General features: G+C 37.1%; 1 protein-coding gene across 1 annotated transcript in view; it reads right to left on the reverse strand.

The window, feature by feature from the left end:
- The window catches only part of TDRD7 (tudor domain containing 7), an 81345-nt gene that overhangs the window by 45361 nt on the left and 23180 nt on the right, over nucleotides 1-12804 (reverse strand). Inside the window, exons 5-6 of the mRNA XM_066256695.1 lie at nucleotides 12657-12730; nucleotides 9577-9794 (exon numbers count right to left, since the gene is read on the reverse strand). Of these exons, the coding sequence (XP_066112792.1) occupies nucleotides 9577-9794; nucleotides 12657-12730 (292 nt within the window). The remainder of the gene's footprint in view (nucleotides 1-9576; nucleotides 9795-12656; nucleotides 12731-12804) is intronic.

Below are 12804 nucleotides of genomic sequence, written 5' to 3' on the forward strand. Positions count from 1 at the left end.
TACAGTACTAAATAACACTTTTTTCTTTTATTTCATATAATTTTTTATGCATTGGTAAAGTATACATGTGTTTCTTAATTTAAAAACATGCTTTTATCATAATTTAGGATGGTTTGGGGATGTTTCACAGGGCTGGAACAGATTAAATCTATTTCAATTATTTTAAATGGGAGAAATTTGTTTGATATATGAGTTGACTGACTTAAGAGCTCGGTTACAGAACGAATTAAACTCGTATCTCAAGGTACCACTGTACACTGCACTTGGATTTCTTCTTCAGTTACATAACAAGCCATTTAAAGAGATAAACAGTACTAAGTCTTTTTTTTTCTTATCCTGAATTTTTTGTACTGTGCTTAAGGCTGTCTGACCTTGGTCATAGAAGCATCAGTCTGGGCATGATATCAGCACTTCTGTTTTTCCAAATCAGACAAAGAAAAAATAACCATGGTACAACTGTTTAAAAGTGTTTACTTTTACTAGTAGGCTTTAAAAAAATATTCAGAGGTTAAAGTTAAAAAAAATTAGTAGATGTCAATAAGATTGGCAGTTTTTGGCATCCTAGACACAAATGCTCATACTTAATGACTGATGATGACTGCATCTAAACAGTCCTCCTCAAAGTCGAGAGACACAGAGTATCAATAAAAAGGTGTATTATATTTCTGTTTTATGTTCCACCCTTACTGGTATGCAGGAAGTGATCAAGCAACAGTGATGAATTTAAGAGCTGAAAAAAGCAACCAAAAACACAAAGTCTGTTGTTTCTGCACCTGAAATTTAGTAGGAAACCACTCATTTTGGGTAAAGTTTTAACATCAAAGAGGTACTTTCTCACCTAAAATCCTAGCAAAAAAAATTCTGGGGTTTTGTAGATATGTGGAGTAGCAAGAATAAAAAATTTTCATCAAAGGCCATAAATTAAGGCACACCAATAGTAATTATCATGGATATAAAACAACCAGAAATATAATACATTAAGAAGAAACTGTGAATTAAAAAATTTTTATTCCAAAGATCCCTTCTTTATCAAAACTTAGTAATGAGTTATATATATATCCTGATAATAAAAAAGGCTCTAAGTTTGCTGAAGATATGCTATAAGAACATGACTGTCCCCTGATCAGGCAGTGATGCAGTGGATACAGTGTCGGACTGGGATGCAGAGGATCCAGGTTTGAAACCCCAAGATCACTGGCTTGAGCATGGGTTCATATGGCTTGAACGTGGGCTCACCAGCTTGAGTCCAGGGATCATAGACATGACCCCATGGTCACTGGCTTGAGCCCAAAGGTTGCTGGCTTGAACCCAAGGTTGCTGTCTTGAGCAAGGGGTCTCTTGTAGCCCCCAAGGGGCTGTAGCCCCCCAGCCAAGGCACATAATCGAAAGCAATTGATAAACAACTAAGGTGCTGCAACGAAGAACTGATGCTTTTCATCTCTCTCCCTTCCTGTCTGTCTGTCCCTATCTGTCCCTCTGATTCTCTCTCTCTCTCTCTGTCAAAAGAAAATAAAAGAACATGACTGTCTATGCATTTAAAAAATGAAACCATATTCATTCCAAGAAGTAGCTCTAGACCATGAACCTTCAAATTGAGCATCCTTGGTAAAAACTCAAAAGTCCTCCTCAAGATTGGGGAAGTCTGAGGGGGTAGGTACATCGATGCTCCTAAGCCTGCATCCAGTGAGAAGATCCTTCCCAGAAAGGAGTAAAAACGAAATGAAGAGCAACCTTGGGAATTCTCATCATAAGAATAAACTCCACATTCCACATAAATCAGGGGTAACATTCTTATGATTGTTAAGTATTCTGACTTTATAACTAGGGAGACAGCCATATTTCCAGAGTTTGACACTTCACACTATATAGTCTAACACATCAGGTTGTCCTACAGTGTTCTGAGCAACAAAGGAGTGACTAGCATCTGCAGGCACATGGTAAAGTGGTGTCTGAACAAACAGGATGGATGGATGAGTGAATAAATCTTGCTTGGACAACTTTTGGGACTTGAGCCGGTGTCAGTGGCCTGGAGGAAAAAGCAGCTACAAAAACAGATGCTGTCTTTAGGCCAGGTGTTTATGAAGAGGGAGTGGCCTACACTTTGCCCAAGAGGATTCAAAGCCAAAATATATATTAAATTAAATAAATAAAAGCCTTCTATCAAACACTAATCATCATGCATTATTTGATTCTACAAGCTTAGAAGCAACAGCAGCAATGCTATTGCTATCATTTAAAATAGTTACATTTTTTAACCTATTCTGTGTAATTAAACCTTAAGAAACATCTAAAAGTTACTTTGGTTTAAGAATCTAGTCATCTTTATGTCTGAACTAAGATTTCTAATAAACGATTCTCATCCATCATTTTATAATAGACTCTCAGTAATAATATGTATGATAAATGATGTAAACTTACTTTTCAATTTTTTTCCTCTAAAGAAGTTAGTAAAAATTTTAAATCTGAACCCTATATTAAAAATTTTAAATAGAGTGACATCAGAGAGGAGCGCTACCGACAAATCTCCCCAAAATTTCAACAAGTTCATCAACCAGAGACAGAAAAATCTATCCTTGGAGCATCCGGGAGTTCCACATACTGAAGGCAAAGTGCTATCAACAAGACCACTCTCAGATGCCATTAAGAAAAAGAAAATCAAATATCATGGATACAAAAGATAGAGAAGTAACACAGATGTGGAAAAATCTATGGAGAAAAAATTTAATATATTGGAAACCTTGGAGCTAAATGACAGAGAATTTAAAATAGAAATCTTAAAAATCCTCCGAGATATACAAGAAAACACAGAAAGGCAATTTAGGGAGCTCAGAAAACAACTCAAAGAACACAAAGAATATATTACGAAGGAAACTGAAACTATAAAAACAAATCAAACAGAAAAGAAAAACTCAATTCATGAACTGAAAAACGAGGTAACAAGCTTAGCTAATAGAACAGGCCAGATAGAAGGTAGGATTAATGACATAAAAGACAGCAACTTCAGGCACACCCGAGAGAAGAAGAGAGAGACTCAAAAATTAAAAAAAATGAGAAAGCCCTACAGGAATTGTCTGACTCCATCAAAAAGAATAACATAAGAAAAATAGGTATATCAGAGGGAGAAGAGAGAGAAAATGGAATGGAAAATATATTCAAAGAAATAATAGACGAGAACTTCCCAAGACTGTGGAAAGAACTAAAGCTTCAAATTCAAGAAGCAAACAGAACACCAAGGCACATCATAATGAAAATGGCACAAACCAACGACAAAGAAAAAATTCTCAAGGCAGCCAGAGAAAAGAAGAATACAACATATAAAGGAAGGCCTATTAGATTATCATCAGATTTTTCAGCAGAAACTCTACAAGCTAGAAGAGAGTGAACCCCAATATTTAAAGCCCTGAAAGAGAGAAACTTTCAGCCAAAAATACTATACCCATCAAAGCTATCCTTCAAGTACGAAGGAGAAATAAAAACATTCACAAATACAGAAAAGATGAGGGAATTTATCATCAGAAAACCCCCACTCCAGGAAATACAAAAGGGGGTTTTCCAACCAGATCCAAAGAACAAAACAAAACAAAACCACAAGTAAAGCTCCACCAAGAACACAATAAAACCAAACTTAACTGTGACAACAAAAGCAAAAAAAATGGGGGAGAGAATGGAGATTAACAGTAGCAAAGGATGATGAAGTGCAGAAACACTCACAAGATAGGGTACTACAATGAATATGGTAGGTACCCTTTTCATTACTTAATGGTAACCACCCTTGAAAAAACCACCACAGAAGCACATGACTTAAAAAAGGTAGCAACAGAAGAAAGAAGTATGGAATACAAACAAACAAAAACAAAGGATAGAAAAACAAAAGAGAAGAATCAAACAAGATACAAAACTAACAGAAAGCAATTTATAAAATGGCAATAGGAAATCCACAAGTGTCAATAATTACACTAAATGTAAATGGATTAAACTCACCAATAAAAAGACAGAGTAGCAGAATGGATTAAAAAAGAAAATCCAACTGTATGCTGCCTACAAGAAACACATCTAAGCAACAAGGATAAAAACAAATTCAAAGTGAAAGGCTGGAAAACAATACTCCAAGCAAATAGCATCCAAAAAAAGCAGGTGTAGCAATACTCATATCTAATAATGCTGACTACAAGACAGCAAAAGTACTCAGAGACAAAAATGGTCATTTCGTAATGATTAAGGGGACACTGAATCAAGAAGACATAACAATCCTTAATATATATGCACCAAACCAAGGAGCACCAAAATATATAAGACAGCTACTTACTGACCTAAACAAAAACTGATGCCTGACCTGTGGTGGCGCAGTGGATAAAGCATTGACCTGGAAATGCTGAGGTCGCCGGTTCGAAACCCTGGGCTTGCCTGGTCAAGGCACATATGGGAGTTGATGCTTCCAGCTCCTCCCCCCTTCTCTCTCTCCTCTCTCTCCCTTTCTGTCTGTCTCTCTCTCCTCTCTAAAAATGAATAAATAAAATAAAAATAAAATTTATAAAAAAAAAAAACTGACAAAAATACAATCATACTTGGAGACCTCAATACACCACTGACGGCTCTAGATCGGTCATCCAAACAGAGAATCAATAAAGATATATTGGCCTTAAACGAAACACGAGAGCACCTGGATATGATAGACATCTACAGGACACTTCATCCCAAAGCGACAGAGTATACATTTTTCTCTAGTGTATATGGAACATTCTCAAGAACTGACCATATGTTGGGCCACAAAAATAACATCAGCAAATTCAGAAAAATTGAAATTGTACCAAGCATATTTTCTGATCATAAAGCCTTGAAACTAGAATTCAACTGCAAAAAAGAAGAAAAAAAACCCCACAAAAATGTGGAAACTAAACAACATACTTTTAAAAAATAAGTGGGTCAAAGAAGAAATAAGCACAGAGATCAAAAGGTATATACAGACAAATGAAAATGAAAATACGACATATCAGAATCTCTGGGATGCAGCAAAAGCAGTAATAAGAGGGAAGTTCATATCACTTCAGGCCCATATGAACAAACAAGAGAGAGCCCAAGTGAACCACTTAACTTCACACCTTAAGGAACTAGAAAAAGAAGAACAAAGACAACCCAAAACCAGCCGAAGAAAGCAAATAATAAAAATCAGAGCAGAAATAAATGAAATAGAGAACAGAAAAACTATAGAAAAAAATTAATAAAACAAGGAGCTGGTTCTTTGAAAAGATCAACAAAATTCACAAAACCCTTGGCAAGACTCACCAAGGAAAAAAGAGAAAGGACTCATATAAACAAAATCCAAAATGAAAGAGGAGAAATCACCACAGACATCATAGATATACAAAGAATTATTGTAGAATACTATGATAAATTATATTCCACCAAATTCAACAATCTAGAAGAAATGGATAAATTCCTAGAACAATACAACCTTCCTAGACTGAGTCATGAAGAAGCAGAAAGCCTAAACAGATGGATTAGCAGGGAGGAAATAGAAAAAACTATTAAAAACCTCCCCAAGGCCCTGGCCTGTTGGCTCAGTGGTAGAGCGTTGGCCTGGCGTGTGGAAGTCCTGGGTTCGATTCCTGGCCAGGGCACACAGGAGAGGCGCCCATCTGCTTCTCCACCCCTCCCCCTCTCCTTCCTCTCTGTCTCTCTCTTCCCCTCCCGCAGCCGAGGCTCCATTGGAGCAAAAGATGGCCCGGGTGCTGGGGATGGCTCCTTGGCCTCTGCCCCAGGAGCTAGAGTGGCTCTGGTCGCGACAGAGCAAGGCCCTGAATGGGCAGAGCATCGCCCCCTGGTGGGCGTGCCAGGTGGATCCTGGTCGGGCGCATGTGGGAGTCTGACTGCCTCCCCGTTTCCAGCTTCAGAAAAATACAAAAAAAAAAAAAAACCTCCCCAAAAATAAAAGTCCAGGCCCAGACGGTTATACTAGCAAATTCTATCAAACATTCAAAGAAGACTTGGTTTCTATTCTACTCAAAATCTTCCAAAAAATTGAAGAAGCAATACTTCCAAACACATTTTATGAGGCCAACATAACCCTCATACCGAAACCTGGCAAGGATGGCACAAAAAAAGAAAACTACAGACCAGTATCTCTAATGAATACAGATGCTAAAATACTAAACAAAATACTGGCAAATCGAATACAACAACATATTAAAAAAATAATATATCATAATCAAGTGGGATTCATCCCAGAATCTCAAGGATGGTTCAACATACGTAAAACGGTTAATGTAATACACCATATCAACAAAACAAAAGAACAAAGACCACATGATCTTATCAATAAATGCAGAAAAGGCATTCGATAAAATACAACACAACTTGAAGACACTCAACAAAATGGGTATAGAAAGGAAAATATCTCAAATGATAAAGGCTATATATGATAAACCATCAGCCAAATCATATTAAATGGCATAAAACTGAGGACTTTCCACCTTAAATCAGGAACAAGACAGGGTTGTCCACTCTCTTCACTCTTATTTAACGTGGTACTAGAAGTTCTGGCCAGAGCAATCAGACAAGAGAAAGAAATAAAAGGCATTCATATTGGAAAAGAAGAAGAAAAGGTATCACTTTTTGCAGACGATATGATCCTATACATCAAAAACCCCAAAGACTCCACAAAAAGATTACTAGAAACAATAAACCAATACAGTAAGGTCGCAGGATACAAAACTAACATATAAAAGTCCATAACCTCTCTATATGCCAACAATGAAATATTAGAAAACAAACTCAAAAAAATAATCCCCTTCGGCCCTGGCTGGTTGGCTCAGTGGCAGAGCGTCGGCCTGGCGTGCAGAAGTCCCAGGTTCGATTCCCGGCCAGGGCACACAGGAGAAGCGCCCATCTGCTTCTCCACCCCTCCCCTTCTCCTTCCTCTCTGTCTCTCTCTTCCCCTCCCGCAACGAGGCTCCATTGGAGCAAAGATGGCCCGGGCGCTGGGGATGGCTCCTTGGCCTCTGCCCCAGGCGCTGGAGTGGCTCTGGTCGCAACAGAGCAACCCCCGGATTGGCAGAACATCGCCCTCTAGTGGGCAGAGTGTCGCCCCCTGGTGGGTGTGCCGGGTGGATCCCAGTCGGGCGCATGCGGGAGTCTGACTGTCTCTCCCCGTTTCCAACTTCAGAAATAATAATAATAATAATAATAATAATAATAATCCCCTTCACGATTGCAACAACAACAACAAAAATACCTAGGAATAAACATAACAAAAAATATAAAGGACCTATATAACAAAAACTTCAAAGCATTGTTAAGGGAAATCGAAAAAGATACAATGAGATGGAAAAATATTCCTTGTTCGTGGATAGAAATAATAAATATAATCAAAATGGCCATATTACCCAATGCAATCTATAAATTTAATGCAATTCCCATCAAAATTCCTATGACATTCTTTAAAGAAATGGAACAAAAAATCATCAGATTTATATGGAACTATAAAAACCCCAATTAGCCAAAGCAATCCTAAGGAAAAAGAATGAAGCTGGGGGCATTACAATACCTGACTTCAAACTATATTATAGGGTCATGACAATCAAAACAGCATGGTATTGGCAGAAAAATAGACACTCAGACCAATGGAACAGAATAGAAAGTCCAGAATTAAAACCACATATATATGGTCAAATAATTTTTGATAAAGGGGCCAACAACACACAATGGAGAAAAGAAAGCCTCTTCAACAAATGGTGCTGGGAAAACTGGAAAGCCACATGCAAAAGAATGAAACTCGACTACAGTTTGTCCCCTTGTACTAAAATTAATTCAAAATGGACCAAGGACCTAAATATAAGACCTGAAACAATAAAGTACATAGAAGAAGACATAGGTACTAAACTCATGGACCTAGGTTTTAAAGAGTATTTTATGAATTTGACTCCAAAGGCAAGAGAAGTGAAGGCAAAGATAAATGAATGGGACTACATCAGACTAAAAAGTTTTTGCTCAGCAAGAGAAACTGACAACAAAATAAACAGCCAACTAAATGGGAAATGATATTTTCAAACAACAGCTCAGATAAGGGCCTAATATCCAAAATATACAAAGAACTCATAAAACTCAACAACAAACAAACAAACAATCCAATAAAAAAATGGGAAGAGGAAATGAACAGACACTTCTCCCAGGAAGAAATACAAATGGCCAACAGATATATGAAAAGATGCTCATCTTCATTAGTTATTAGAGAAATGCAAATCAAAACTACAATGAGATACCACCTCACACCTGTTAGATTAGCTATTATCAACAAGACAAGTAATAGCAAATGCTGGAGAGGCTGTGGAGAAAAAGTAACCCTCATTCACTGTTAGTGCGACTGTAAAGTAGTACAACCATTACGGAAGAAAGTATGGTGGTTCCTTAAAAAACTGAAAATAGAACTACCTTATGACCCAGCAATCCCTCTACTGGGTATATACCCCAAAAACTCAGAAACATTGATACGTAAAGACACATGTAACCCCATGTTCATTGCAGCATTGTTCACAGTGGCCAAGACATGGAAACAACCAAAAAGCCCTTCAATAGAAGACTGGATAAAGAAGATGTGGTATATACACACTATGGAATACTAAGCCATAAGAAATGATGACATCAGATCATTTACAACAAAATGGTGGGATCTTGATAACATTATACGAAGTGAAATAAGTAAATCAGAAAAAAACCAAGAACTACATGATTCCATACACTGGTGGGTCATAAAAACAAGACTAAGAGACATGGACAAGAGTGTGGTGGTTACCGGGGGTGGGGGGAGGGGGGGTGCAGGAGGGAAGGAGGGAGAGGGGAAGGGGAGGGGGAGGGGCACAAAGAAAACTAGATAGAGGGTGACAGAGGACAATCTGACTTTGGGTGATGGGTATGCAACATAATTGGATGACAAGAAAACCTGGACATGTTTTCTTTGAATATATGTACCCTGATTTATTGATGTTACCCCATTAACATTAATAAAAATTTATTTATAAAAAAATTAAAATTAAAATATTTTATAAATAATTAAAATAAATATATATTTAGGTATATATTAGCTATATTAATATAGTTATATATTATATATTAATTATTATATATACTAATAGTTATATTGGTTATATTAGTAATATGATATATATAACAAAATAACTAAAATTTGTTCAGCTGAATATCTTTAAAAATGCTTAGAAACAAGCATATACAATTTAAGGCTAATAAAAAAAGCTTTATTACCAGTAAGTTCATTATTAAAATGGCCAAGTTATCAGTATCTATTGGTAGCAACGCAATACAAAATGGTGTACCTATTATCATATATTAAATACATAAAAAATAATTTAAAACAAAATATATAAAAACAGCAATTATAACAGACACAGTCCTTGACCCTTAACATGCTTGTTCTATAAATAAGAACAGATATGTGTTAACCTCAGAGATAAAGATTAATGAAGCAACATTATGTAAAGTGCTTCTGGATACAAGGTGCTATGACTAATAACCCGACTCGGAAAGTAGAGGTGGCATCAGGAGGGAGAATAAGGAGAAACATACCGTGCAGACATGTGGCCAGTGTTCAAACTGTTGTAAAATTCCTTGATTAAGTTCTTCTTTATATAACTCTTTGTAAAAATGTGGAATCTTAGACATCCAAATGCCATTGTTATACTTGTTTAGCATTTCCTTTATGCGGTTTTGAACCTCATCCATTTTATAAGTGTAAGAGGCAGGAGGCGTGACATTTGGTTTTTCAACAGTCTGAATTAAGTTATCTTTAAATTAAAAAAATGATATAATTAACCAAAATGCTTAATTTAGATTATCCCCATCACCTAATAATTGTGTCTTTAGGCTTTGTTAAACTTCAGGCTTGTGGAGGTCAAGGGACTTACAGGGGAGCAGCATTAGGCAAAGCAGGACCATGACAACTGCATTTCAAGTTTTAACCCGGAAGTAACCAGCAGGGTCAACAGGCCCCACAGAGAGAACCTGGCCCCTTTATTTTGCAAGGGTACTTCATTTAATTTAAACAACAGAATAATTTTGCTTCATAAAGAATAATGAAATTCTATTTAATTTTCTAACTGCAACTAAGAAAGGATAAATTTTAGACAATAATGGTTATATGCAATGCTGAATTTAAAGCTATATTCCACAAGGCATGAGGGACAATGACTTAATAGAAGGATCAAAGAACATTTTATAAAAAGTAATAAATTGTCCAGGTTTACCATGTGATCAATTTTCCCCTTTATTAATGAAAAAAAAAATTTAACAACACACAGTTCAAAAAATGATCCATTTATAATCATCATCCTAGCCTTAGTTTATAAATATTAATAAAAGGTTTGAACCCACAGATAACAACTAATGATTTTTTACTTTCCCAATTTATATCATTTATCCTTCTAAGTGAATACTGACAAAGTGTTGACTAGCATTCTTATTCATTTTTTATTTAAAATTCAGAGTGCCTGACTTAACATCCTAAGACAATGAAAAAATTGGAGTGTTCACGACAGCTGACAGTCTTGGTAGTTTAAGAACTATGAAATGCATTCCAAATATCTTCTAAATTTCACTGAAATACAGATTAGAGTATTTTAAAAATTACCAACTACAAGCAAAATATGTTCATGTTTTTAATCATACAGGATTTCTGCGGGCACTCAACAATTTTAACTTTATTTTAAACAGCCCTTTATAGACACACAGACCAGTTTGGGGACACTGGCCTCTGAGGAGGCCGGAAAGTGAAAGGCGAGCTGCTCCTTGAGGACAGCCGGACGTGGACTGCTTTAGCCAGCACGGGTGCGAGACCTCACCTTGCTGAGACTGTTTGGCTCGGTGAACCAAAGGGCCCAGGATGCCCATCTAAAACTCCTACTGGAGGCAGAGCTAATTTATTTAAGTTCTTCTCAAATCATGATATAAAAATACCAGAAAAAAGATGAGTTTCTCAGAACTGGCCAGACCCACTTACAGAGAGACTGTGGGCAGCCGAGGCAGAGTTGGAGTCTCTGCAAATGCACCCGCTCCTGGGGCCTAGGTAGTCACCTACGCTGCTGCACCTTTTGTTACAAGTCAAGGAAGTAGTCTACTTCCTAAATCCTACCTGCAGTGGGCAGGTATAAGAGGCTGTGTGTAAGTGTGCACACAAGCTACTCGTGTCTCTTATCCCCTCTCACTCGTTAGAGGGTAAGATATAAAATACATAAATATGAAACTTAAACTCAAAAAATAGTTTCAGATACTCCACCATTTCAAAGCTGGGGCCTAAATTGTGTGCAATGACCACTAAGCATCTAAATATATGAATATAAATGATTCCTCGGGTTATAAACTCCAAAAGGTCTGTTAAGAAAACAAAAGACGTGTATCAGCTGCCAGGTGAACTGCAGTCCTCTTGAGTAAGTCCCTTTGGTTCCGCAGAAACGTTTGTTCTGATTTAAAAGGATTTACAACCTCTAACAGGTATACAAGTTTAATGAGTAGCCCATGTTTCGGAAAACGCGTTTATAAAAGTAATTGACATAAACAAAAATCATAGTTTAATTAATTTCTATAAGAAATACTGGAGATGTGTTCTTATGGAAAAAGTTATATCAATTCAGTAAGAATCACACTTAAAGCAGCAAGTCCTTTAAAATCATATTTGAATTTCATGCAACATAAGTACTAATTCTGAAAACATCATGGCCCTCAGGTAGAGCTTATTAGCAGGGGATTTAGACTCCATGGTTCGGTCAGTGGAGGAGACAAGATGACAGATGACAAGTAGGTACATTTCTAATCTTTAGAGTCTTTGACTTTATATTTTGTCTCCAATTCTTTTCTTAATAGCCCCTTTTGAATTTTATAACCCAAGGAATGATTTACATTCCTATTTAAATGCTTAGTAGTCCCTGCACACCGTTTAGGGTCCCAGCTTTTATTTTATTTTATTTTTTTAATTTTATTTATTTATTTTTTACAGAGACAGAGAGTGAGTCAGAGAGAGGGACAGACAGACAGGAACGGAGAGAGATGAGAAGCATCAATCATTAGTTTTTCATTGCACGTTGCAATACCTTAGTTGTTCATTGATTGCTCTCTCATATGTGCCTTGACCGTGGGCCTTCAGCAGACTGAGTAACCCCTTGCTGGAGCCAGCGACCTTGGGTTCAAGCTAGTGGGCTTTTTGCTCAAACCAGATGAGCCTGAGCTCAAGCTGGAGACCTCGGGGTCTTGAACCTGGGTCCTCTGCATCCCAGTCCAACACTCTATCCACTGCGCCACCGCCTGGTCAGGCGGGTCCCAGCTTTTAAATGACAGAGTATCTGATTGTATGAGTTTAGGTCCATATTGATGTACTTTAAATCTTACCCTTAATGGGTGAGAGGGTGACAAGGGACACAATACCTCTACAGGTGACACATGGAATTGAAACAGAATAGGTCTGGTGTGAGGAAGGTCTATCTTCTCTTTACATCACTTTAATTCACAACTCAAAGAAATTACTAAAGAGCAGGAGAGATATATTCCAAGCAGGAGAAGGTGAGAGCAAATATCACAAGCCACCCCTAGAGTTTTCCTGGGGCTCTGAGGCTCCAGAATCCAAAATGTATCATGAAATTAATGTTTAGGAAACATACCACTCATTTCCTTAATAGAGGGTCTTGAGAGATGCATCTGAAAAGGTGGTAGAAGGGATGCTTTTGGGATAAACCTAAGGTATAAAAAAAATAATAAATTAAAATTTAAATAGTGAAGTCTATACCAAGTTTTAAACACTACACTTTT

Source organism: Saccopteryx bilineata, chromosome 2, assembly GCF_036850765.1.
Source record: "Saccopteryx bilineata isolate mSacBil1 chromosome 2, mSacBil1_pri_phased_curated, whole genome shotgun sequence".
In the NCBI taxonomy this organism is placed as follows: Eukaryota; Metazoa; Chordata; class Mammalia; order Chiroptera; family Emballonuridae; genus Saccopteryx; species Saccopteryx bilineata.